This window comes from Colletotrichum spaethianum, assembly GCF_022836535.1.
Source record: "Colletotrichum spaethianum MAFF 239500 DNA, contig05, whole genome shotgun sequence".
Classification (NCBI taxonomy): Eukaryota; Fungi; Ascomycota; class Sordariomycetes; order Glomerellales; family Glomerellaceae; genus Colletotrichum; species Colletotrichum spaethianum.
In genome coordinates, this window is record NW_026054775.1 from 378,542 (window position 1) to 405,368 (window position 26,827).

General features: G+C 56.1%; 7 protein-coding genes across 7 annotated transcripts; 4 read left to right on the forward strand and 3 right to left on the reverse strand.

Annotated features, from left to right (window-relative positions):
• Positions 1-170: 170 nt before the first annotated feature.
• On the forward strand, positions 171-2,208 carry ColSpa_02655 (proline-rich protein LAS17; the record flags this gene model as incomplete). Its single annotated transcript, XM_049268867.1, has 2 exons — positions 171-380; positions 430-2,208. The coding sequence occupies 2 exons, from the start codon at positions 171-173 to the stop codon at positions 2,206-2,208; spliced, it is 1,989 nt and encodes a 662-aa protein (XP_049124824.1).
• Positions 2,209-2,918: 710 nt separating this feature from the next.
• Positions 2,919-3,753, reverse strand: ColSpa_02656 (eukaryotic translation initiation factor 1A; the record flags this gene model as incomplete). Its single annotated transcript, XM_049268868.1, has 3 exons — positions 2,919-3,301; positions 3,438-3,516; positions 3,733-3,753. 3 exons carry the CDS (start codon positions 3,751-3,753, stop codon positions 2,919-2,921), a joined length of 483 nt encoding a protein of 160 aa, XP_049124825.1.
• Positions 3,754-4,544: 791 nt separating this feature from the next.
• ColSpa_02657 (uncharacterized protein) lies at positions 4,545-5,444 on the forward strand (the record flags this gene model as incomplete). The annotated part of the gene is made up of 1 exon (XM_049268869.1): positions 4,545-5,444. One exon carries the CDS (start codon positions 4,545-4,547, stop codon positions 5,442-5,444), a length of 900 nt encoding a protein of 299 aa, XP_049124826.1.
• A 761-nt stretch (positions 5,445-6,205) lies between these two features.
• On the forward strand, positions 6,206-8,068 carry ColSpa_02658 (cell fusion protein cfr1; the record flags this gene model as incomplete). The annotated part of the gene is made up of 3 exons (XM_049268870.1): positions 6,206-6,277; positions 6,438-7,517; positions 7,829-8,068. The coding sequence occupies 3 exons, from the start codon at positions 6,206-6,208 to the stop codon at positions 8,066-8,068; spliced, it is 1,392 nt and encodes a 463-aa protein (XP_049124827.1).
• Positions 8,069-8,119: 51 nt separating this feature from the next.
• Positions 8,120-8,937, forward strand: ColSpa_02659 (uncharacterized protein; the record flags this gene model as incomplete). The annotated part of the gene is given in 3 exon segments (XM_049268871.1): positions 8,120-8,356; positions 8,368-8,852; positions 8,877-8,937. The coding sequence occupies 3 exon segments, from the start codon at positions 8,120-8,122 to the stop codon at positions 8,935-8,937; spliced, it is 783 nt and encodes a 260-aa protein (XP_049124828.1).
• Positions 8,938-9,908: 971 nt separating this feature from the next.
• On the reverse strand, positions 9,909-12,844 carry ColSpa_02660 (uncharacterized protein; the record flags this gene model as incomplete). The annotated part of the gene is made up of 2 exons (XM_049268872.1): positions 9,909-9,934; positions 10,042-12,844. The coding sequence occupies 2 exons, from the start codon at positions 12,842-12,844 to the stop codon at positions 9,909-9,911; spliced, it is 2,829 nt and encodes a 942-aa protein (XP_049124829.1).
• Positions 12,845-19,034: 6,190 nt separating this feature from the next.
• On the reverse strand, positions 19,035-25,521 carry ColSpa_02661 (helicase SEN1; the record flags this gene model as incomplete). Its single annotated transcript, XM_049268873.1, has 6 exons — positions 19,035-19,127; positions 19,183-19,404; positions 19,478-20,537; positions 20,561-21,346; positions 21,394-25,133; positions 25,174-25,521. 6 exons carry the CDS (start codon positions 25,519-25,521, stop codon positions 19,035-19,037), a joined length of 6,249 nt encoding a protein of 2,082 aa, XP_049124830.1.
• Between the last annotated feature and the right edge of the window lie 1,306 nt (positions 25,522-26,827).

A 26,827-nucleotide genomic window follows, 5' to 3' on the forward strand; every position in this document is an offset into this window, starting at 1 on the left:
GCTGTTGCCTTCGCTGCCGCGGCACCTGCAAGCACACGAGCCTACCCATTAACTCCACCTCATCCCAATTCCCAATTCCACCTTGATTCGACTACACACGAACCACGACACCTCGCCCTCCCGACCGCTCCGACTCTCCTCCCCTCCTCTGACCCCTCCCCTCCGCCATCATGCCGTCGGTATTGAGCGACGACGATAAGGAGACCGTCAAGCGCTTCGTCCCCAAGCAAACGAACAAGATCCAGGCCGTAGCTGTCGCCAGGCTATACGTTGCGTACCCGAACCCCGGAAAATGGACCAACACTGGGATTCAGGGCGCCATCGTCCTGTCAAATGACCTGGTGGGCAACACATACTGGCTAAAGATGGTGGATATCTCGGTAAGTTGCGCTTCCTGAACTAGCATATTCTCGGCTGACATCTATCCAGTCTGGAAACCGCGGTGTCATCTGGGACCAGGAGATATTCGAGACGTGGAGCTACAACCAAGACCGCACTTATTTCCACAGTTTCGAAATCGAAGAGTGCCTCGCTGGCCTATCCTTTGTCGACGAGAAGGAAGCGAAGCAATTCAAGAAGAAGATGGACGACAGAGAAAAAAACGCAAGTAGAGCCACAAGATCGACTCCGTTTGGAGGAGCTGCCCAGCATTCAGGACACAAACACGGCTTGCTTGGAGGTCTCTTCGGCAGCCGGCACGCATCGGCACCTACCCCTCCAGACTCTCCGCGATCGAACTTGCCCCACGGCCGAATGCCATCTCTGGGGAACGTTAATGGCCACAACTCCTCGGAATTCGCTGTTCTTGATGCTTTTGATCCTCATTGGCGGGAGAACTTTGGAGAAGACCTGCGAGACAAGGGTTTGACGGACGACTTCATCAAGGAGAACCAAGAGTTTATTGTTGAATTCTTGAAGGAAGAGCAGGAGAAGCTAATGGCTGGTGCCCGAAGTCATGCTCCCCCTCCCCCTCCCCCTCCACCAGCACCCCATTCAAACGGCATCGAACCTCGAAACGCGCGCGCCCCTCCCCCCCCGCCGCCTCCAGGGGGAGGGCATTCGGACAGTTCACGGGTACCGCCCCCTCCGCCTGCCCCCAGACGTGGCGCTGCTCCTGCTCCTCCACCCGCGAGGAGATCTGGTAAAACAGAGCCGCCCGCTGTTAACAGAGAACCGACACCCCCCAGCGAGCCTGCTGCGCCAGAGCCCCCGAAGAATCGATTCGCTGTGCCGCCGCCGTTACCAGATGCTGGCAAGCTTGCCCATGCTCTAGGAGGATCAGTCAACTCTATTCGCGGGCCCGCAAACCCTGGCCCGCCTCCCCCACCGCGGCCGCCGAAGACGCCTATGCAAGAAGAGGAGAGGCCTGCCGGTCACAGGTTTGGAGTACCGCCCGCCTTCTCCGGTTCTCGCCAACCCCCGCCAACCCCGAGCCGGGGGCCTGTTCCGCCGCCGCCTCCTCCTCGTGCAGATGCTGGCCCGCCACTTCCTCCCAAAGCTCCAGCATCGGAGGCGCCTCCGTTGCCGCCCCCATCTTCACGGCCTGTGCCGCCGCCTCCCGCAGCCGGCAACCCTCCGCCTCCCCCTCCGTTTCCATCATCGAGCGCCCCTCCGCCGCCTCCTCTACCTACCTCCCCGCCGCCTTTGCCGACATCAAATGCGCCTCCGCCACCGCCGTTGCCATCATCGAACGCTCCTCCAGCACCTCCTTTGCCCCCATCATCGAACGCTCCCCCTGCTCCGCCTCCACCGCCTCCAGGAGCGGGAGCTCCTCCCCCGCCGCCTCCTCCACCCCCAGGTGCTCTGGGTGGACCCCCTCCGCCTCCTCCCATGCCCAACCGAGACTCTGGCTACTCATCTGGTGTCCCAGTGCCTGCTCCAGATTCTTCGCGCTCGGCTGTTCTAGGCGATATTCAGAAGGCTGGTGGTATCAGAGCCTTAAAGAAGGTTGACAGAACCCAGATCCGCGACAGAAGCGGTGCGGCGGTTGGTGGCAGCAGCGACACGGGGCCGCATGGTAGTGGACTGCCTCCGTCTGGCGTCGCGCCGGGTGGCGGTGGTGACATGGCCAACGCGCTGGCCGCTGCGTTGCAGAAGAGAAAGGAGAAGGTCAGCAGAAGTGGTAAGTCAAAGTCAAAGTCAGATCTGTTTGTGTGCGAAGCTAATGTCTCGACAGACGACGAAAGAAGTGACAACGACGACTGGTGAGCGCCCAGTGACCCATGGGTTATGAAATTGGGCAAAACGAGTTTCAAGGACTGGCACAATTTCTAAACGTCGTCGAATGATACAAAACAATATTAAACATTCAGTTGGCTATCCCAAGCGACAGCTGCATACTTAGGGACTAGGTAGATTGGTGTTGGCGTGGATGAGGTGCCCTCCGGTTCAAAAGTCTCGGGATAATGGGGACACTGGCCGGATGGTAGCATCTGATGACTGGCGATTTCCATAAGGAAGGGCCAGACGAGCTTTGGAACCCAGCCAGTTGGGATGTAAGAGATTGGAATCAAAAATATTCAACAGCGGATACCAAGTACAATCACTGTGTGCATTGCAACATGTCATTTCCCAATGAAGGAGTGTTGAATAACTTTTGGAAGGTGATCCGAGGACCCCATGCCAAGCAGATTCAATTAATCAAGCGCAAGGGAAAAAGTAAATCTATCGTCCAGATGATCCGACGAGCCATGACGTCTCTCCCACCATGGCTGTCCAACGCACCACCCTTGACACCTTGACTGTCGCGGAATCCAGTAGCCGACAATGACGACGGCCACCGGATTTGAGAGAGAAGACAGCGTTCCCACCCTCGGCCTTGCAGCAGAAGACGATTTGATGAGAGATGGGAAGGTTTCGGGGCTTTCTCGACACACACGCGAGCAAGTGGAAAAGGCAAGAGACAAGAGGCGACGTTTTTAAATGTCGTCAATGTCAACGTCCTTCTTGCCGCCAGCACCGTCAGCCTCGTCCTCGGACTCCTCGGAATCGCGGTCGTCGTCGAACTCGAAGTTGCAGTCGCCGTCGCCGTCGGCGCCGTACGTGTCGGTCTCGTTGATCTTGGCGGACTCGGGCAGCTCGCCGTAGGCCTTGAGAGAGCGGGCCTCATCGGCGGTGTACTTGAGGATGACGTCGCCCTTGTCGTCCTGGTACTCACGCAGGGACAGCAGGATAATGTCGCCCTGGTTGATCCAGACCTTCTTGCGGAGCTTGCCGCGGATGTTGGCGAGGCGCTTGACGCCGTCGAAGCACTGGGCCTCGAGGCGGCCGTTGCCGAGCATCTTTACGACCTGAGCGTATTCTGTTTGAGGGGTAGACGATAGGTTAGCTTAGTGTTTGGAGACGGGAAAACGAAGTGGCGGTGGGATGTCGCGCGTATATTTTTTTTTCTCTTGTGATTGTATGTTTCGGTGAACAGAGAAACCGGTGGGACTAACCTTGGCCATCTTCCTTGAAGGTGAGCTCACGCTTCTCGTGGTCGGACTCGTTCTTGCCACGTCTGCGGTTCTTTCCTCCCTGTGTGGTTGTTAGACCTCTTGATCAAAACCAAACTTCATCATCATCAAAGGCTTCATCATCGATGTGCGTCGTGTGTTTCCAAGCAATAGCAAGGAGGGGGCGGGGTTCCTTGCGGGTCCCCCGACTAAGCAGGGGGAGGGGTGGTTTTCGCAGCACCCGCTTGGAGGGGAAATATTCTGAGAAGTATCTTTGGGGGAAAGTTTCTGGACTGACCTTTCCCTTGTTCTTGGGCATTTTGGCTACTCGTGAGAATTCCGGTTCTCAGCGGTATTTGATGGAGGAGGGGGGGTGGTGGAAGACGAAGTTGTCGGAGTGGGAAGGGGAGAAGAGAGCGAGAGTGGGTGGTGATGTTGACGGGGCTTTATTGTGCGCGAGCGCAAAATGGTCTTTGGGCTTCTGCGGGCTCTGTCGGGTGCTTGTTGCTTCGAATGGATGGAACAAGGGGTCCGGTTTTGCTGGGCACCTGTGGGCTAAGTTCGGTAGGGGGGCGAATGAGGCTGGGTTTTTTGTGCAGAAAGTGGTGCGGGTATGAGTCAAGTGGGGGACCTGTTTTCTGTGGGCGGCGGCAGGAGCAGGATAGGTACTGTACCATGTATGTAGCACTATTATGACATGCCGTGTCACTAACGGAGAAATGATCCGCTAAGGTGTGTGCCTCACCCAGTGAAGTGATCATGAGCCACAGGGACATGAGTATCCACGGTAGTGTACCATGTAGGACAGATGTGATTCGCAGTAAGGGGCCCGCAAAGGTGCGGCCTGGGCTCTCTACCACAATTACCTAAGCCGTTTCGGGAGAGCTTCCTCTGCATCGCTTCTTTTTCGACCAAGGCTTGTCGCAGTCGCAATTTTGGCTTTTCGCCTTCCATCGGTCCCTTTCCTTGACCGATACGGCCTCCCAGAGCAAATTTGTATGACTCTGACCTTTTCTATTGCCATGAGAAGCTAGATGTCCCCCCACAGTCGTCAGTCCTTTGCCGCCAAGGTCTGACTGCTCGCGAGCCACCTCCGGCAGAAACATCGCCATGATCCCGGCGCAACTTCAACATGTGACTCGCATCTTTCGGCAGCTGCCGCTGCGCAGCAGTTTCCTGCCACCTCTCGCTCGATACTCTAGCTCAAAGCGTAGAGCCGCAGAGCAAACGGCCGCCCCGAGCGCCAAACTACCCGACGTGCCCGAACTCAACAAGTCCAAAAGCCTGGACGACCTCGAGAAGGCGCAACTATCGCAGCATTGGATGAAGATCTTCGACGAGCTTGACATCGGAACACCCGCCAACAACTACCGAGTGATACGTCTCCCCAACGACCTGAAAGCCGTGCCCCTAACTCGGTTCAGAATGTCGAAGCGGCATATTATGAGGGCGTTTGACACGTTCTACTTTACGGAGCACAAGCACGAGCACCCAAAGGCAGTCCTGATGAGGCACTACTACGAGGAGGACAAGAAGAACAAACCCCTGTGGATATGGTTTTACGGAATCTTTGCGGTCGACACGCCTGCTGTCGTGAGCATGGCCAAGTACCGCATGAAGCTCGCGCTCCACGCCGCCCTAAAGCATCGGGGCTACGACGCCCAGGGACGTATAATTGACTCCGAGAGCGAGACGGGGATAGGAACCACTCTCCGCGGCAATCTCCAAGGGACAATTGCCTGCGTCGCCAAGTTCCCTAGGGACGTCGTAAAGAGGCTGCCGAAAAAAGATCTCCGACTTGCCATGGATGCTGTCGTAGATGCCTTCATCCGTATGCGCGAAACGACGCAGATGAGAGAGGAAGAAAATGACCAAAACACACTTGAAAAGGAGCAGAGCTTGCTGGAGACCGCCCCCATTGAAGGGGAACGCATGGAGCGCAAGCGGCGCATAGAGAGAAAACGCATCAAAGAGACAAAGAGACATCTGCCGGGCTCGGGATTGCTTTAGAGACAAGCAATTGTTCCGAAGGGGGATGCCAGCCATGCTCCCGGCGTGTAGAAGGCCTTTCTGCCATCAAAGGCTTCGAGCCTTTGGAATAACATCCAAATGATACCCCAATATATAGAAAAGTCAATACACCATTGGAAAGCTGCGTTCCGACTTCTCAGAAGATGTCAAAGTCAACGTGATCGTGTCCTAATTGGCAGTCCTCTGAGCGGCGCATTATTTAAAGAGCATGAGGAGTCTTCACATACATACTAGTGATTGTTATCATTACAAGCACTTCAGAAAGCCGTTTGCAACGGCTGTCGAAGAAATCTGCCATCGGAGTCAACGAGTTATACGCCTAGAAGGATTGAAAGGTATAGGCACGGGGCAAGGTACGTACCCAACCACCCTCACTGAGTGCCTCCTTAGGTCTTGAGCCAATTCTAGAGTTGCTGGCGACGAATCACATCGCTAGCGCAGAGCTGCCAGCCGAGACGTTTGGAGCTGCCAACCTGGTAATTAACTGTGACTGGCGTTGCACCTCTAAACCAGCATATGTGTCTCGCATACACACACCACTGCGACGCGAATCTCATTGTCACCCTTCAGCCATTCGAAGCCATTACGAACCGGACCTACGACCCCTGAAGGACGGACTACGACATTGACGACCGATCTCTCTAGGCGATTGACCGCTTGGCTCGGCACGGAAACACCTACATTACGTACTACGTCTCGAAAACGATAGACACATTTAACGCCAGCAAGCACAGCCCAATATGCTCGTTTCCTTGACCGTCGGCAAGGTCGACGCCGGCGTCACGGTACTCCTGACGCCGGACAAGCGCCTAGTACGTTGTCCGCGATGCACATCCGATACTGGCGATGGATAGGGGAGCTCCCTAGGAGAGCCGTGACGTCTACAGACTTGGCATCTCCCTAGCCCCCGTGCTTATCCACCAAGCTCATCTTCACCTCTCCTTGACGCTCCATACTGACGGAGCCCTCTAGATCGAATTCCCTTCCATCCTTCTCCCTCCCAACATCTCCTCCGGTAGTATCGTCGACATCACCGTCGCCCGCAACCTGGGTTCAGAGGCCAAGACCGAACATGCCTTCCGCGAGCTCCAGGACCGCATCTACTCCGCCTTCGGGGCCAGCGCGCCCACGACTCCTATCCTCCGCTGCCGCAACGCGACGCAGACCTCCGTCGTCCTTGAGTGGGACCCGATCGAGCTCGCGACCGCCGACCTCATCTCCCTTTCGCTGTACCGCAACGGCCAAAAGGCCGGCAGCATCCCCCGCCCGCTGCAGATGCACAGCACGAAGATCAGCGGCCTCGCCGTCGACACCGACTACACCTTCCACCTCATTCTACGCACCACGGCCGGCACCTTCAGCTCCGACAAGGTTGTCGTGCGTACCCACAAGATGACGGATCTCAGCGGTATCACCATCACCACGGGCATCATGCCCGCCGCCACGAAGGAGGCGCTGGCCGCCGCCGTCGACCGCATTGGCGCCAAGATCGTCGACAGCGTCCGCATCGACACGACGCACTTTGTCACCACCGAGGGCCGCGGCCTGGCGTGGGAGAAGGCCGTCGAGACAAACATCCCCGTTGTGCGGCCCGAGTGGGTTGAGGCGTGCGAGAAGAACGGCCGCATCCTCGGCGTGACCAAGTTCTACCTCGACGCTCTCAGACCCGGCCCCTCGAGCGACGAGCTGCAGCAGGCGCCGACTCCGCCCCAGCAGCAGCAGACCCCCCAGATGCAGAAGGAGCTGCCAACGCCCCCGGCTGGCAACCCGCCGGAGAACAACTACGAGGTGGCCGCCACGTCTCCCAAAGGCGAGAAGCCCCCGTCCAAGGCAGAGGACGACGAGTCTTCCGGCGACGAGGAGAAGGAGGCAGAGCAGAAGAGGATCGCAGACCAGGAGGAGCAGAAGGTGCGGCTGGAGGACAAGGACGAGCAGAACCTCGCTCATCGGCCAAAGGCTGACTCGGATTCGGGCAGCGAGGACGGTAAAGGGGAAGGGGACAATCCGAGCAAGGGGGAGAAGACTTCCCCTGACGGAGCGTCCTTTCAGGATGTAGCCTTGTAAGGCGGGAAGTTGAAAGCAAAGGTGTTTGCGGTTCTTTTCACAGCACGGAGTTACGTAGATGTCTCGTGTCTAGTGTACGATTACCCATTTCTTCACGACACTTATAGAGTCAGTTATCATGCAACGATGATTCTAAACTTGATTGCTTTCATGATGCCCGCCTTGACAAGCTCGCGCTGCCATGCTCACAGAGTATCCATCTTTTTGAGGTAGCCCCTTGAAGCCTTCCCTTCGCATCAGTCTTCTCCCCCTCCTTAGCGGGGCCTTATGGCAAGATTTCCTTACCCTGCCAATCCCAGAACCGTCCTCGTCCTTCGACACCGACCTCCTCGGTCAACACCTTGCACATCCTCTCCACGGCAAACTCGGGCTCGAACAGCTTCTCCTTGGGCACCGTGTCCCAGAACGCCTCGGAGAGCCCCGTCCTGACGGTCCCCGGGTGGTACGCCACGGCGATGGCCTTGTCGCCGCTGCGCGCCCGGAGCCACAGGTCCAACGACTTGGCGAGGGACGTGACGCCCGCCTTGGAGGCGCGGTAGGAGTACCACCCGCCCTTGAGGTTGTCCGAGGTGGACCCCACGCGCGCCGACATGGCGGCCCAGACGGCGTGGCCCGGCGGCAGGCCCCTCGCGTCCTCGGACGACGAGGGGAAGAGAGAGGCGGCCCTGCGGGGGAGGAACGGGGAGAAGTGCTTCATCAGCATCATCTGCCCCAGCGTGTTGACCCTGAACGTCTCGAGCGCCTTGTCGTACTCGACCTGGCCCGGGCTCTTTTCCGGGTGCAGGATCCCCGGAGTCGCGAGGGCCAGCCTGAGATGGTGCGTCTTTGTGGGGAACAGGTTCTGCGCCTCCTCGGCGGCGGCGGCGATGGTGGGCTCGTCCGTGACGTCGACCCGCACGACCTTGAGGCGCGAGGCGAGGTCCTCCGTCTCGATGGAGGGCAGGGCGAGGGACTTGAGGAAGCGGTGCTTGGCGTCCGTGGTGTCGGGCGAGCGGGTGGTCGCGAGGATCGGGGCGGCGGTGGTCCGGAGCAGGTGCTTGACCAGGTGGGCGCCGATGCCGCGGGAGGAGGGGGAGATGAGGATCCAGGGGCGGGACATGGCTTCTCCTGCGCGTGGCTGCGGGGTTGGGGTGTGTTGAGATTGGAGGTTGCGGTCGTCTCGATTATACGCGCCGTTGGTGCGGCTCGCGATTCACTCGAGATGGCATGCAGTGAAATTGTCTGGGCAATGGAGGATGAAGCTGAACGGGAGATCCAATCACAGGGATTTGGCACGCAAGCAAACGCAGAGGGAGCATGTACACGATGTCAGATCATTTGTATGTAAGTCACCTACAGAACACCCAGTTTGTCGAATTGGGGTTTCTCCACACAAGCTTCAGTCGAAGACATCATGACTTTGAAATGATGGAGAAGAGCCCGCTACGACGCACCCCGTGCAGGTCCCCTGGGGAAACAAGGGGTCCAACGACGTCATTGGTTAGGATTTCGCCCAGAGGTCCGGGAACCTTGGGAGCCTTTCACAACGCATACTCATCGTCCGAGTTGCGCTGTCAATGCAATCAGGCTTCTAGATCGACGACATAACACTGTCCAACTCACTTTGACTCGTGTAAACACGTTCGCTTTCGGAATCTCAAGTCTCTGTAATTGTAATTACATCATACGATTGAAATGGCATATCTTTTATTCATCACGGCTGTGTGAGCAGCGCAGAATGCCTCAAAACGCTTCATGATATGGCAACGGAATAACACGCATCCTGAGCACTGGGTATACTCACTCATCAAGACCGCCTGAACAGCCCACCCTTATCTCCGTCAGAACAAAGGAAGTCTCGTCATACTGCACATTTCATAACTCTGTGCCCCGCCCTCATAGACCGCACCTCTGTTCAGCGATCAACAGTTGCACCTCCAAGCCAAAAAGAAAAGTAAAGGAGAAGGAGAATAATTAGAAAGACACCAATTCATTACCCACTAAACCATGTCGTAGCGATAACCGCTCGTCTCCCGAGCCTGCGACGCCTCCGTCTTCTCCGTTCGCGTCGTCTCCTGGCTCACTCTTGCCGCCAGCTGCAGCTCCCGGATCAAAGGGTCCATGGCATCCAGCCCGCCGCGCGTGATCATCGGCGATGCCATCACGGCCTGGTACCTGCTGCCCCGGGCCATACGTGGCGTCTCGTGCAACGTCGACGGCTGCCTCGGCATCTGCTGCTGCTGCTGTTGCTGCTGATGCTGCTCGACAAAGTCGCCAGCAAAGTCGTCAAAGACATCCGCGGCGTTCAGGACCTGACGGGACGAACGGCGAGGGCCGGGCAGCTGTGGTTGTAACGGACGGTTGTGGCCGTCGAGCTGGGCCGCTCTACGTACGCGGACCTCATGCCTCGGGTCCCGTCTGATGCGCTGCGCCTCGTAAATGTAGTCTTCGTCGTCGTGAAGGGGCCATTCGAGAGGGTTAGAGCCCGGAAAGGGGGGCCCGGGGAGGCTTTGGAGCTCACTTTGAAGCTCACTCATGCACTTTTCGAGGCGTTCAATAAAAAGCATCTGGTTGCGCTCCTGCTGGTGCATGCGGATTTCAAGACGCTCTTGGTTCAGGAGCATCTCGTGCGCGAGATCGTTCACGCGCGCGCTGCGGAGGCTGGCGTAGTGGTTGCGGAGCTCGCGGGCCGCCATGTTTGGGAAGCCGATGGAGTCTTCCTCCCTCAGACGGCTATTGGCACGCAAGGTCGCTGCCTCGTCTGCGTCGACGGCGACGCGGACAGGCCCGAGTTTGGTTTTCCCGTTCGTTTGTCTGTGGTCCCTGGAAGCGTTGAGACGAGCCGGGCTCGTGTTGCTTGCAGTGTGAAGGCGAGTCACCTGCGGCGAGCTTTGCCGCGATGTCTGCCCATCGGCGAAAGACTGATGGGGAACCTCAATCACGGTCATAGGCGAGTTAAGAGTGGAAGCCGACCACCTCTCGTCGATGGGAGCCGAAGGAACTACTTCGGCAACGGGCATGATGGCGCTCAAGCGAGGGCCAGCGCCGGAGCCAGGCTTGGGAAACGCCGCGATGCTGCCCGCAATAGACTGGTCGTCTTCGGTAGGGTCCATACGGACCTGGTTGTCAAAATCGTAGAAACTGAAGCGGTTCAAGTAGAGCCGGTCCACATCTGCCTGCGAGAGCGTGGCAGAGTCAGCACGAGACATCTGAGCCCGGCATAGGGGCAAGGGGCTGCTGCCCGTGTCCGCGACTTGTGTGGCGCTTGCGTCAGACGGTGCAAAGCTGCCTATGCGATCCAAGAGTGGTACCGAGCTCGCCCAGCTGGCGCGGTGAAGACTACCCCACCGACGGGGAGGTTCGGAGCTCAGCGTACTGTCCCTGATGTCACCGTTGCCGAAGGTTTCAGTGCCGATGGTGGCCGAGTCCCTTTGGTCCTCCGTCGTCTCGAGCAGGAGTGGCGTCTTTTCCCAGTCTATCGTCGGTGTCTCCTGGGCAGTCTCCCAGCCAGGCGTCAACTCTTCTCGCGCCGTCTCCCATCCCGGCGTCTCGGTTTCTTGCGTGGCCTGCCAGTGCGATATTTTGATTGCAGTGCCATGAGAAACATGATCTGACGACCTTTGATGGGACTTGGCCATGTTGGCCAGGTTCGTGGCGGACAGCTTCGTCTCGACGCCGTGCATCGGGAAATCATCATTGGAGCCAAAGGTTCCGTCACGAGAAGGCAGTCGCAGAGAACTAATAGCAGTGCCGCAGGTCCTCGGCCTCGGAGTCACTTCGCCGTCCTCGTCTTGTTCCGCCTGCTGCTTCTTTTTAGCTTTGAGGGCCTCCATGTCCCGCTGCTTGAGAGATTTGACGCGCTCCTTGCGACTTTGCATTGAGGTGGCTGTCCTTGTTGAGGCATTTCGAGACGCCAAGGACTCGCCGACCAAGGTGGTCTGCATCGTGTCGCCGCTTCCTGGCCGGGCAATGTATGATTGTCTGGGTGTCATGGACGGCATCTCTGGGCGCGTTATCGACGCCATCGAGTAAGTCTTCGCGGACCGCGCACTCGAGACCACTGGTTCAGATAGGTCCGTTGTAATACTCGGACTAATGGAGTGCGACTCTGAGTAAGCCGCCGGACTCAGCTGAGGAGCATCCGATGCCACGTTCTGGCGCCGAAGGTCGCTATCAATCATGCCATCAATCGACTGTTGGCTGTCTGGGACGTGGCCTGCTTGGGGCTTCACTATCTTGATACTCGACCTGCGCGGTGGCAGAGTGATGTTATCGGGACGTTTAGGAGCTGGTTTGGCTTTGGGCTTCCGCAAGCTTGCGTCTGTCGTCTGGACGAGAGAGCCTTCATTCCTACCGAAGTAGTAGCCCTTGTCGAGACTACCGCTCGGTCTTCTGCCTGCTGGAACCGGGTCTGCTGCAAGTTCGGCGTACTGTTGCGGCTGCGGAGGCATCCGGTTTTGTTTCTTCTTGGTCGAAGAAGTCTCACGTAAACTTCCGGGCGGCGTAGTGTATGGTGTCATCGGCGGGCTCATGGGATGTGGGTTGATCTTGGGCCAGATAGACACGGAGCCCTTGGTTCCCCTCCTGGTGCTCATCGTGTTGACGGTGTTGAGGGTCGAAATGGACCCCTTCTCGCTGACAGTCTTGAGCACAGTGACGGCACGATCACTAGTATAAGGCCTGCCGACGCCATTCCTGTTTTCTTCGTCGCTCATCCGCACTGGAGGAGTTGGTGGAAGCGGCGGTGTGGCATTGAAGATTGCGAGAGCCCAATCAGAATCCGGTCCTACGTGGCAATACTCCAACGGAATGGAAATTGCGATATGCGGCTTGCCGCTGCTCGTCTTGGACGCAACGGCAGAGTTGGGAAGGCCGGCGGTCAGGGGCCGGCGGGTCGGCGACTCAGATCTGGCCCGCGTGCGCGGACGGCGCAGCTTCTTGAAAAGCCCCCATTTCTCGGGCTGTTCCTGTGGTTCAGTGGTGTCGTCGTCGAAGACGGATTGTGAAGGGAAGTCCGCCGGCGGCGAAGTGGTTCTGAGGAAGTCAATGAGGTCCGCCAGACCTGCTCTGTCACTGTTCCCTCTGGCTCTCGCGCGGACAGCACCCCATTCCGACTCGCAGTCGGTCATGTCCATGCTGTCGAGAGCCTGTGTGAAGAGGTCGTTCGACGACTGTGTTGTGCGAGGGTAGAAACTCCGTTCAAAGTCGCTGTTGAGGCTGTCAAAGGTGCCTCGACGACCCTGTGTGAGTGTCAGGTCGAGCCGTGGCGGGCCCGACCCTGATGAGACGACCATGACGTCGCTGCGTCCTCTCATGTTCTTCTCTGAAAAGATCATCTCGTTGAGCGGTCAAGAGGCGTCGATAATGTAGATGGGGTTGGTTTGGGACGGCATGCCCAGGAGTTTCACCGGAGGCCGGGCGAAGTTTCGATGTGCGCGAGATGCTTTGAGAAGGTTGCGCGGTGATGGTGGATGCCTTCGATAAACGACTTGCCTGCGGCGCAGCAAGCAAGTCTGAATAACACGGGGTCGCTCGGCGACGCTCTCGTGGAAGAACCCGTGGAAGGATGGAATGATGGTCACGTAACCGGGGTGAATGGTAGATCAGAGTTTGACGTGTTTCTAGGGCCTTGGAAACAATGCCGTTGATTCATCACCTCCCAAGAGGCAAAGAGAGAAAGAGAGAGAGAGGCGGGAAGAGGGATGGTAAAAGACGAGGAGAAAGGGAGAGACCACAATATCAGAGTTCGTGCAACACTACTTCGATCATCCCTCGCTCTTTTTCGGAGAGCGCCAGGATGCGAACGGGTGGTATCGATATATGTTCCTCTCCCTCTGGGCGACCGTTGGGACGAATAGGCGGGAGAGGAGGCAGACGGTGGCAGATGATAGCAGTGGAAGCGTCAAACCATCGCGGGGAGGCGTCCGTGCAAAATTATGGGAACGAGTACTAGCGGCTTCGGGACTAACGCTACGGTCAGACTTCTCAAGTTGCCTCTGTCTGCAAGAGGCCAGCCGGTTGAGCCAGTGTTGGACAAGATTGTAGCGAAGGGAAGAAGAAGCGACGGCGGCGGCGCGCAACGCGGAGGGGAGGAGGGGATAGCCTCAGGGCAGATCAAGGGAGGGAGTGGGCGTCGTTGCTAAGAGCTTTAGTCCGTTGTCTAGGGGCCGCTCGGTGGGCTCGTGGCGCTGAGACTCAAGTTCAGGATGCCTCGTCTACGAAATGTGATTTTCTTTTTCTTCCCTTGGTCTGGGTAGCTCGGGGCTCGACGTCCACGAGGTTCTCCAGAGACATCTGGAACCCGGGGGCGCGAACAAGGCGTGACGAAGAATGAGGAGGAGGCCGATGGAAGAAGGACCAGTTGACAGCGCCACACTGAAGCCATGATGTTTCTTCTCCCGGCGCCTTGCAGCCAGACGGTCCACCGGCCAGAGACGTGTGGTGCACCCAATGTGTGTCACTCTACTGAATCGAGAAGAGGCTCGGGCGGAGAGAGAGGGAAAAAAAAAGGAAGGAGACGAGAGACGACTCGAGCCCAGCCTCCAAGGGCCGAGGCAAGGTCGATGCGCCCCCGGTTCCCAACTGTGGTGTGACGGGGCGTGGTACCGGCGACGAGGGGCGGAAAGCTAGAACTTGTGGAGAAGACGAGAGGATACGACATAGAGGACCCTGATTGCAGACACTTTTACGCAGCGAGTGCTCTAGGTAGGTCAATAGTTGCAAGGAGAACTTGCTTTTCCTTCTTCTCTTTGCCTGCCTGCCTGCCATGGTTCCGAGGAAAGGGGCTTTACAGGCAGGCAGTCGACAGCAGACCAGCAGGATAGAATGGCCGGCAGCATGAAAGAGGGGGCTGCAAAAATGGCAGGCGGACCGGGAGGAGAGAAGAAACGACGATCATCGCGTTTGGCGTGCATAGGACAGGGGAGGGGCTTAGCCCGTCACCCATTCTCTCGGTTAAGGGGGGAACGATCGTACAATTCTCGAGGACGAGAGGAGCAACAGGGCAAGGGGGGGGGGGGGGGGGGGATGGAGTCCGGAAAAGAGTACCGGGGAGGAACGTGAGGTTCGTGACGGCCCCAGCACGCTGGGTAACCCCAGCAAGGGATATGCGGTAGGGATGCGAAGGGTGCGCGCGCACAACTGCAGCTATCGTAGCTGCAGCATCTGCGACGATGCGAAGCGACTGCGATGAAATTCCGCTGCAGTGGTCAGTGGGTAGTGATGTGCAACCAGGGGCCGGCTGACACGGCTACTCGAGCAAAGCAGTGATGGTGTTAGTAGGGTACCGCTCTAATCCGCATATGTTTGAACGAGACGAGAGAGGGACGGAGATGGATGGAGTATGAGAGAATTCCTTGGCTGATTGTGTTTCTGGTGTGTCTCTTGTTCCGTCTACTGGCGTAACATGTCGGGCTGCCGTCTCTGTGCCGAATGATCTATGATGAGGAGGGTGTATCTGCCGATACCTCCAGCTCTGTGTTCAACTCGACCGTTTTATTCCTTTGTCCGTTTTGTCGGTATTGTCATTGTGTGCCCTCGTGGTTGGGAACTCACGTTGATCGGCCAGAGCAACTCTTTGTCCGGAGTAACCCAGACTCAGCACCAGCTATCAAGATTCAAAAAGGGCAATGAAGCATCCAATGGTCATACAGCAGTAGGAAGCGGGCCAGTGGCAGACGACTATTACTTCGCTCACTCGATTGCATGTTTGGCCGCGAGAGTGGAAGGACGCTTGTGGCTTGTTGATTGGGACATGTGCATGTATCTCAGGAAATAAGGGTACCACCATTGGAGAGTGCTGTCGGCCGTTTTTCCCCGGCTGAAAATGAAGTGCTCTCGTGAGGAATCTCCCACTGTGGTACACTGAGTGTCTCAATCTTATTATAAACGACATGAAGCATGAGAGTTGCCCGACCAGGAAACGAGCTGGCATGGACACGCCCAGCACCTTGGCTCCAGCCGTTTCCCGCGCATCCTCGATGAGCACGACAGGACAAGCAAGACGGAGGATGCGTCTCTCACTAACAAACAGCCTGTATGGCGGACAACCTGGAGGAAGTCAAGACCGCGCTGTGCCAACTCCGGCAGCGGCTCAAGCGGTAGTCCACTCTTGGCCCTGCACCCTCCCTCCTGGCCCATCAAAGGGTCCAGGTCCAGGCAAGCGTGATTCATATGGCGAGCATGTCCTCGCGATTCCAGAAAGTGGACGAGCGCTCGTCGATATCCCGGTATGCTTATCTTCTTATGCAGCGCACAAACGCGCAATCACTATTTTTGGTTGAGGGTTACATTCATTGCTCGTCTAGTGACTGGAGATCCTGTCCAACTCGTCCAAGGGGTACTGCTCATGAAGCTATTCAAACCTGAAGCCCCGGCCGGGGTTCTGCAATGTGCCGTCAGCTCGTACTCGAGGCTTCATGGCCCATGTTCTGCTGAATGCCCCCCAATGTCACGCTACCCACCGCGGCAAATCAGCTCTGCACCTTGGACGATCCATGCACAACAACCATAACGCAGGTGCACATCCCGCTCGCTAAACTTATCCCAAGATCTCTCCATCATCCGTCTCCATCCCCCCATACTTGCTTCCTCCCTCCCGTCCGTTCGTCCCGGGCGTAACCCCCGAGAGGGATCCTCCCTGCCCTCCTCCCCATCCCCCATTCCCCCACCGTTCCCACTCTTCTCCCAACTTCGTCCCTCAACATCGCCGACATCGCCAACATCGCTTCCATTCTCCCTCTCCTCTTCCGCGTCCCGCCTCTCCCTGACATGCCCTGCCGACACGAACGACGGCCGCGTCGCCTCAGAAGCCGACCGGATCGCCATGCTACTGTCAAGTGGTATCCATAAAGGCGTCTCAACCCCACCGCCAAACCCTCCCAACTTGAACTCTCGGCTCCATACGTTCGTGTCCCTTGCGCCGCTCCCAGACCCCCATCCATCAATCCATCACAAATCCCATCACGCACTATGATCGCAACCAACATCATCACCTCCCCTCAGATACCCCCCCCCCCCCCCTCTCCGTCAGCCCCCGGTGCGCCCAACACTCCCGCTTGGCCCTTCCGTCTCGTCTCCTCTCGTGGCCCCCAATGAGAGCCGAAACAGTGCTGCCAGAAACAAGAAAAACCCACGCAAGCCCCGCGTGCACCGTGCCGAACGCTGTCCCACACGAGCGAGACCCAAACCCCAAAAAGGCCCAGCTTGCCTAGCCTGAAGCATTTCCAACCGTGAGAGACACAAAAGGACTGAGGCAGGGATCCTCTTGACACCATGGTTCGCCAGCTCGCCAGCTAGACAGGGAATACCCATCCTCCCTTTCCACCCCCGGCAATGTCGCTTGCTCCCCATCCGCCATCCCTCATCCATCCCATCCATCCACGGTGTAACTCCCGTCAAAACCTTCAGACGAGCGGATGACATATGTGTCCGTCGTCGCTTTGCTCACCATCCTCCTCGTGCCATCCCAGTCGCTCATCCTCCTCGTCCTCCACACCTCGCCGGCGTTCCACATAATGTTTCTCTCTTTCCCGGCGTGCATCATAGCTATGATTCATGCGTCTCGAGTCACTCAGAGGCACGGATGCTTCCTCCCGAGAGTCTAGAACCCCATTCAAGGAAAAAGAAAGCAAGAGGCAAAAACCCGCCAGACCTGGACTTGGGCTGAAAGAAGACAGAGTGACCCCAAGCTTGGCTCTCCTGTCTTCGTTTGGCGTCCATTCCGCTTCCATTTTCCTTTCCAGGGCTTGCCCAACGGCGAGACTCTGATGTTTATTTCAAGCCTCGTTTAAATCGATCTTCGTGTCGTCAAAGACAACGCCGCCAGAACTGCCATGTGGTTTCCCGCCCCCGAACACGTTTTTTCTCCTTTCTTTGTTTCGTTCGGTCGAAACTTTTGCTTCCTTCTTCCCACACACGTTTTCTTTACTCTCACAAACACTCACCAAAGACACACAAAGTGGAAGAAAAGCCCCGTCCTGTGCGTAATCTCGGCCGGCACTCGGACACACACAAGTGGACGACCTAGCCACCAAAGTGACCGGCACCGCCAAGGTCTTCCTCAGCCAACCATATATCTAGCTGTTCCACCTATACGGCCCAAATCCGGCTGGCGCACCAGCCAGTGCCTGACACCGACGGTCTGCGGCAATCCTCTCCCACCCGCGGCGCACTACCTCGAAGCCTTCACACCATAAGAGCAAAACCACCGCGCCATAACCCGAGACTTGCGAAACGGCGCTCATATAAGCCCCGTCTCACCAGCCATCCCGTTTATACGGGAAACACGGGTAACTCGCCGCTGTCTAGTTTCGAAGTCCCAAGCCTAAGAGTAAGCGTACAGCTGCTAGTCGTCAAGCGGCGGACGCGCCTTTTCAACCACTTCATCGCTGCCTCTCCTCGAATGGGGCGGGAAACCTCAAACGGCGAGGCTTAAACATAGTTTCTGACCTTTTCCCTCTGGTCCCTTACTTTCTTTTCCACCCGGTCACTAATTGACTACGCCCACACACACCATCTCTCTCTCCTCTCGTCTTCCTTTCCTGCGCTCGAGAACAAGCCACCCGACGCGACTCATGATTTAACCTGAACCCTAAGGCGCGTCTCGCTCCCTGCATGTCTTGGGTCCCAGCTGCATCCCGTGCCCTCTCACTGGCCATGGTTGAGACCAAGAAATAAAGAATTAAAAATCAAGAATGGCAAGGGGGGCTCTCTTGCGCGCCCGAGCTCTATCCAAAAGTTCCCAGGACGCAGGAGAGTCTCTGGACTCGATGGGCTAGCTAGGGTGGCCGGTGACGATGTTCCGCTTCCCGCTCCCTGTCTCTCTCTCTCTCTTTCTCTCTCTCTCTGCACTTCGTCGTGGCATTGTAGGGCCCGTCTTGGTGCTTCCTGCGCCTGGGAACCTTACTGCTCACCCTCACCTACGCTCTAAAGCTTTAAGCCTTACGCAGTCCAGCAGCGATCGCCCTCTGGTCGCGCAGCCGCCAAGGGAGATTCGTACTACGGGAGGGCGGGTTATGGTCCCCGGCTCCTGCATAAGTTCGCGCGCTCCACCATCTTACGTTGGTTCACTTCACCTTTTTCACTACCATGGTGACGCCATGCTGCTACTGCTGCTGCCTTCTTGACCCCTTCCCAATGCCTATCTACACGCGGTGCAGAGAATCCCATATCCATACACACTACGGCGATCTACGTCTGCGTCATCCTCGGACGAACTTCATGCAGGAAACCAAGGTTTACCCTTCCCCGCCGTCCCTAGTTTTCCAAACCCCCGTATGCATCCTGTCCATTGCATGTGCCCATGCTTTCCACAGCTAGACCATATGTCGAGAGGCAACAACGTCTTTCTGCCCTTTGCAAAAAACAAAAACAATGCTAGATGCCTCGCCCCTTGCCTGGACCTGTAACGCCAGGGGTTCAAATGTCCCCTCCACAGTGATGCAAAGCCTTTGCCCCGAGCCCGGTCCTGTATCGAGTCTAATCTACAAAAATCAAAGAATCATTGCGTGTTCGAGTCGGCTCCCCTCAGCGTCTAGGAGGCTTTCTCTGAATGAAGGGATCCGCCTTGGGCTTCTTCCTATGGATGACGGGGCCGTTCTGTCCATTCTGCCCCGGAGGCTAGCAACCACGTTAGCAGTGTCCAAAACAATAGTTGGAAATGTGGCCCACTTACTCTTGAGGGTAGGTTGCGGTTTTGCGGCAGAGAAGAACCTGATGACGGCGTCCTCGAATTCGATGTCGTCTCCACCGCCGGCGGTCGTGCAGCTGGTGTCAGACCGAGGGCTACCATGGCAGACGGGTCCTTCGCCTTCTTCGGCTCCTTCGACGCGTTGCCCATTGACTTGGGCCCCGTCGGTGGCGGTCTGCTGGACGATCGGTTCTGGTCGGTCGCCATCTGTAGTTGTCGTGTTAGGGACTTGAGGGGAAACTTGTCTGCTTTCATCATTGCTTGATTCGTGTTCACATACCCGCTTCGAGCCGCGTTGCCCATCGTTGGCATCGGACGGTCTCTTCTTAGTCTCCTGCTTTGGCGTCGATGACTGGATGACGGGAGGTCGATCAGAGCTACGGGCGACGGCTGGCTGCACCTCGCCTCTCTCGTTGATCCGCTCCATGCGGTTGTTGTTCTCCCAAGAGCCTGGGCGGCGCTCCCCACCTGTGTAGTTCGTCGGCAGCTGCTGGGGAGGCTGGGTTGCTTTTCGTGATTGCGCCGTTGACGCGTCTGTCATGTCAATTTCTTTGCCCCGAGGCTGCTCCAGCCTCTCAACGTCAAGGTCATCCTGCGGTGTAGGCTTCGATGGGGCAGGTAATGACTTCATAACGCTGGGTTTCCGCAGCATCGACATGACATCCCCCTTCGTGTAAAGAGATCTCTGCTTCGCGTTGTCGATGAGCTTGTTCCAGAACTCGCCCTGTACCAATGCTCTTGAATCTCCCAGGATCCACAGAGATGACTTGGCACGGGTCAGACCAACGTTCATACGTCTGATGTCCTTGACGAAACCAATGCCGCCAGTAGGATCAGCTCGAACGCAAGAAAAGATGATGATCTCACACTCACGACCCTGGAAGGCATCCGTGGTGTTGAACTCGATGTCGTCGGTGATAGCCTCTCCGAACTGACGCGAGAATTGCCACTTGAGCTCTTGCAGCTGGGCCTTGTATGGGGTGATGATGCCGATCTTGCCACGGATGTCGTAGTTTCGTCCAAAATCGGCCTTGAATCGCTCGTAGAGCTGCATAGCAACTCTCAACTCTGCGTGATTAACCAACGAACGGCCCTTGCTCCCCTTCGACTGGGTACCCTCAACATCGAAGAATCGGTAAGGACCAAGGAGGGCGCTTGCGTGCCAGGGCTGGCGGCGCAGCGCGCTCATGTCCTCGCCATCAACAAGCTTGCCTTCGTAGAATTCCATGCTGGGGAACAAACTGATCTCGGGGTGCATACGGTATTGGCGGTCAAGAAGATGGACGTGGTCGGGGTGATTCTGCTGCATTCGGACGAACAAACTCTGGTCGTAGCCAAACCTAGCAGCAGACTGGGAAAGCACCGTCGGGGCAACTGCTTCGGATCTCCGACGAGAATGCACTTGGTGCAGCCGTACTTCAAGGGGATCAAAGCACTGAGTTCCACACACTGCGCAGCCTCATCGATAATGACAGTCTCGAACTCGACGTTCAGATTCTTGAACATCTCGTGACCGCTACCACTGAGCGTGGCGCAGAGAACTTGCGCTCCGTCGAGAATCTCCTGTTGTATCTGCCGGCGGCGAATCTCAGCCTCACGACTAACAGTGTTGCCGCTTGCCTTGTCCTCGTCGATCTTGGCACCGATATTGATCTGGGCACGCTTCAGCTGGTCGAAGGACCGCTGCAAAGCCTGCGACAAGTTTCGGTCGCCGGCCGCACGGGCTTCGTCCAGCTTGGGACGAATCTCTGCCAACTCGTCCCGGATCTTGGCTGCATCATTGTGCATCTTGTCTCGCTCCTCCTTCGCCTTGTTTTGCGTGGTATCACCTTCAAGCTTCTTTTTGACCAGTTCGTCGAGAGTGACATCTCGAACGGCGGCATTGATGGCATCGCTTCTACCCAAGCGAAGAACATTGATCTTGTGGAACGATCCGGTCATCGTCTTTACACCCTGTTTTAGACGCAAGACGAGTTCATCCACAGCAGCGTTACTGGGAGCGCAGACCAAAAGCTTCTTGGGCATGGCGTTCTGGCCCGCCTGGCCCACAAGCTTAGGTTTGATGGCCGTTCCAGGAATTTGAATATTGCCCGTGAGCAACGAGCCAACCATGGCCACAATGGTCTTCGTCTTGCCCGTACCAGGAGGACTGTGAGGTGTTAGCACGGAAAACAGGAAGAAAGTAGTCGGTCTTACCCTTGAATCAAAGTGAAGCCATCATTGTCCTTTGCGCCCAGAATGGCCTTTGCTTGACCAGGGTTCAACTGGTAATTCTGCATGACGCCATTGACAGCCTCCTCGCCATATTTCAACATAGGCGAGGGTTCGGCTTTTAGGACTTCAAGCATGAGGTCGTAGTACTGCAAACTCTCCAGGGCTGCGTACTCTCGCTCAATGGTTGTCATGTTGGTGATCTTTACGGCTTGAAGTTCAGAGCCAACACCAAGAGCGTTGATAGCAAGCAGGGGGTTGTTCTTGCTGTTCAAGCGGTATGTCACTTCCAGCCTTTCTTTCTTGTAGGTGGTTTTCCAGATTCGCGCCAAAGCATGGGCTTCAGAGTTGTCCGTTAGGGGACTGCTTCCTTTGGAAACCAGAATGATGTCGCCCTCTGACAACATTCTCTCTTTACTTTCAGCGCTGGGGATGCTGGCAGTCACTTCAAGGAACTTATCAACATTCATACGAGATGCAATTTTGAGGCCATAGGGCTTGGATGTCGTCTCATCTTTGGCAGTCACGAAAGATCTCCATGCTTCAGAAATCAGGAGGCCCAAGAAGGTCTGCTTGTACTCCTGGGGGTGGGCGTACGTGCTTGCAACTCGTGTGATGGCCAGGGAGGCCGAGGTTGATGGTGGATCATTGCCTTCATGGAAAATGTCCCATTCCAAGATGGCTTGGTGAAGCTGGTCCATCGGCGGGATCAGGCGAGCACGCATGTCCTTGGCTGAGCGCTGTACCTTTACCTTCTTGACTGGGCCACGAGTCTTCTCAAGCAGCGCTCGTTCGCGACGTCTCGTGGCTTCGTCGACGGCCTTCTGGCCCTGCTGGCCCTTATTGATGAGGTTGTTGAGGTCCTCATCTTCAGAGTCGTCCTCTTCTTCCTCGTCGCTGTCAACCAGGATCTGACTCTTCTGCGGAGCAAGATCTTTCCCGACAACACCGCTAAGGCCCTTCAGCCCTGAACCTTCGCCAACGTTGGCAGCATCTCGGAGAGCCTGTGCTTTCTTGACCATCTCGGCATCTCTCTTAGCCCGTTCCAACTTGGCCTTCTTGCGCGACTCGATGAGTGCATTTTTGGAGGCTTGTGAAACCACAGGCTCAAGTCTAGGCTTCGGCGGCGGTAATTTTGACACACTCGGTGAAGACGCCTTCTGGCGAGCCGCCATCTGCTCCAGAATCGAGCGTTTCTTGTCGACAGAGCTACTGAGCTCGAGGACATCGTCCTTGTTCGATCGGCTAATTTGAGAAGTGGGTGTTGACGAGCCAGATTTAGACCAAGCGTCGATGAGGCTTTGCTTCTTTGGCTTCTCGGTTTTGGAAACCGGTTGGATTTGGATGATTTCCACATCGTCGTCTTCACCAAGGGCTTTGAGGAGCTCTGCTCGCTGCTGATCGCTCAAATTGGTGCTAATGGGATACTTGCCGGTGGCTGGCGACTTGATGCAGGAATCTTGAACAAAGGCCTTCGGTTCATCCGGGATATCAAGTTGGTTCTCACGGAGTCTCAGGAGTAATTTAGCGACGACCTTGACAGTGACTTCCACAAGATAAAGATCCCTTAGCCGAAGCATCCTTACGATGCCAGTGAGGTGACGCTGAGGGTCCTTCAGAAGCTGCTGCATTTTGGACAGGTCTTGTGGTTGTGCCTGCACGTTGTTGGCCTGGAGTGCCGAGGCGAAAAGGCCATCCTGAGCAAGCATGCCATCGGCCAGCTCAATGACATCTCGGCAGAAGTCCTGCATCACGTTGATTTCTGCTTGGTGAGACCAGGTGGCTGTGCACTGAAAGGCAACCTCAATGTATCTCCAGTGGGCAACCCACCAGCCAGTGACGGCGATCTGCTCGCTGTTCTCAAGCGTCTTGGATCTGAGAATGCCCGACGACAAATCGCTGAGACTTTTGAGTACGTCTTTGGCTGTGTTGATGATGTGCCGTGCTGGTCCCCACGCCACACTGGATGGTTCCATGATCCTCCGCGTTGCAAAAATCATGGAAGACAGAGTAGTGCTGAGATGTCGATCAAGCAATGCTGTAATAGCTTCTGACTTGGATGGCTGTTCAGTGATTGACTTTATGAGCTCAGCACTTGCGCTGCTGATTTCGTCTTCGCCGTGGACAGTGAAAGCAATGATAGGACGAATGCTCTGACCCATGAGACATAGCTCATTGAGCTGTGGCGACGTGAACTCGCACATACGCTGCAGAACTCGCCCAAGGGCTTCTGCAACCTTGATAAAGTGGTTGTTGAAGCTCTTCTTCGCCGGGGTCAGGTTGTCGGGTTCTTTGCGTGGGCCACGGAATCTTTCGACGTTGATTAGAGGAGCCATGGCCATGAGCATTGTCTTTGCCAGCAGGAGCTTGCCAGCGAAGAGGTTTTCCAGAAACCCATCCCATAAGTCTGCTGATCTGCGGGTGACCGCCGTCTGGATAGCCGCGTTTTCGTTCTTACGGAGTTCGAGATGCTCTTCGGAAGTCGCTCTAGAGTCCAGACTCATGGAAGCACTGATGACGCTCATGGCGGCTTTAGGCACGCCAAGGGTGTGTTGCTCTTGGCTCTTGGTATCCGCAGCATCGTTGATGATATCCTTGTACTTGAAGGTGACATTGAGGATCGAGTTGATATATACGGAGGTGGTACTCGAAACGGTATTGACGGAAGGATCCAGGAACGACCTTAAAACGTGGTCTAAGGCATCTAGGCCAGCGCGAATGCACGCAGCTCTGCCCTGCTCGCCGATGCTTGCATCATGGATGACTTGCTCGAAAAGTAAATGAAGCAGCTGTTCGCAGGCGTCGCTCTTTTGCTGACGCTTGAGAGACTGGATCCATGTGTTGATCCACGATGTTGTGATCGACTCAACGTCGTTGCCGCCACTGCCGTCGTCGTACGTAATGGCGAACGTCAAGGACTGGGCGAGCAGTTGTTTGAAGAGACGCTGAGAAAGGAGTTGCTCAACGACGACAAATGGCCGCGCGTCACCGATCGTGTCCCAGAAAGCCTGAGGAGACGTCTCCAGTAAGACGGTCAAAGCCTGAATGATGAGCAGCAGGATTGCCTCAGACTCGCATTGCATGTGAACAAAAAGCAGGTCGTAGAGGCTTGGCTTGACTTCCATGCTTCGAAGGCCATGTAACAAGAGTTTCTCATCCAGGGTCTTGATGATCCAGTTGACGGCTTTCCAGAACCGCTCGATTTCTGGAAGGTCTGTAGGATTCCTGGGGTTGCGCTGAGCGACTGACTGGATTGCCTCGACCAGGTTGTCATGAACAGCCCAGCTGAATTGCGCCTCGGTCAGCGACTTCGGTCGCAGACGTTCCCAGGATTTCTCGGCGAACTGCAGTCGTGTCTTGTCCTCCCCAAATAGGAACTGGGTCATGGCGGGAAGTAAGACGTTTTCGCCCAACTTCAATGGCTTCTTGCCCGAAAGACGGACGAAGACAAATTGAAAGAGGTTGCGTTTTTCCGGCAAACTGAGGTATGCCATACAGCAGAGAGCCTCATAGACAGTGAGAAGCACTGCGCCTTGATCCTCGCCGAGGTCAGCTCTTTGAAACAGGCGGCCCTCGCCTTCGACCTTCTCGATGATGTCCTTGGCCCATTGAAGACCTTTATCAATTCGGTCGAAGTCGAATCGGTGGAGGCAGTTTTCGATTCCGGCAACGGCGTCTTCTGGCCATTTCCTATAAATCCAGTTAACACCAATGGCCATTGCTGACTGTACCATTTGAGCGGGTTGGGACTTACTCGGAAAACACCTGGATGTACTTCTTCCGGTACATGTGCCAGTTCAGAACGCATTTGTCGCAGTTGTGGAGATTGATAGCCATCCGTGTGCCCCATTGTTCAAGCCAAATACCAGCCTTGTCCTTGCCGTACGCGAGCAGAAGACTGGTCCAGTAGGCAATGTCGAGGCGGTCATTCCATTTTTCTACCCTCTCCTTCTTCTCAAGGGTCGTGATGCTTTCGCCGGCAGTTTCAAGGTTGTCATAGTCTTCAAAGTCATCTTCGTCGACCTTTGGACAGAGAAGGTGAAGGTCTGGAGGAATGTTGGCGAACTTGCGGTAGCTCTCCTCGAGGATATCCTCGACTGGTTGTGACGACATTTTATTGCAGTAAACAAACCCGTCGAGGCATGTCGTGGGAGTGACGGAGGCTGCAAAGGCGGAAAGTCAGGTAGACGAAGTTGCGTTGCGGATGTCGGAATGCGAGGGTGAGGTAAGGAGCTTTGGCGATGTGGAGCCGGCAGGAAAGATTCGTCGAGCACCACGGGGAGAACGCGAAAGACGGTAATCGCTAACCGCAAGCTACGCGCGGATGGGGGATGAAGGAAAGATTACGGTCGCAAGTTTCAACGTCAAGAAGACACAGCTTATCGTGTAGAGATCGGGGAGAAGTCTTGTCGCCAAGTCAAGTCGATAGATTGTCAATGCTCGCAGTACTGGGCCTCGGTCGATCGCTGCAGCAGGGCGACGTTGTGAGGGTAATGAGAATAAACCTGGCCTCGCCAGCCAAGGAAGAAATTAGTATCCGAAAGAAGCCTCAATCAAGGAAGAGGCGAGGTTAGGGTGGAAAGGACGTGGGAGGAAGAAGGAAGGCCCACGATCTTTGGGGGTTTGGTTGTTGGTGGAAAAGAGGAAACACCAATTGAAGGTGAAGGCAAGGAAGGGTGTGGGCTGCAAAAAGTGCAGTGACACGCTCCAGCCCGGGTAGGACGCGGCCAGGCGCCAAAACCCCATTAAAGCGCATCAAACCCGTGTCGACAGGGATGGGTGTATGTGAATGGAGCCATTTCTCATCTCGCGGTACCTGAATGAGGCTGGCATCTTGCAGACTGGAGGAGTACTTCTGTTTGTGTTGTGTCGAGTACTCTGGCATAGGTATCACAAAGGGTTCAGCTGTTAGTGCACGGACCATACCTTAAATCCTACTGCACCTTTGAATCACTCAACCGTTTACGATCTTTAACTCGCAGTCAAGATCCTCTGGCTTGTCCTAGCTATTTGACGCGCTGCTGGGCGCTATCAAATTTGTTTGCTCCTTCCTCCAGATGCCCTGAAAACGCTGCATCTTAGCTCTTTGGTGGCAGTGCACCCACAAAATCTTCAAAGCCAACACACGATATCACAATCAAATGTCACTCGCAATATCAAAGACAGGCAAAGATAACATAGGTCCTCCCTGATGCTGTAAATAAATTCCTGCAATGTCTGCCCGTGCTTTTTCCTCTTGATTTTGCATGATTTTCTTTCTATCAAACCATCTGCAACAAACATGTTGTCTCGCTCATTGACCCCTCCGGGACCTCTCTGACTTCATAACTGCTCAAAGTACCCTTTCCCCAAAAATGCTCCCAGAATACACTGAGCTGTTTACTCAAGTGTTAAGGAATAGTAGGTAGTAACACGCCGT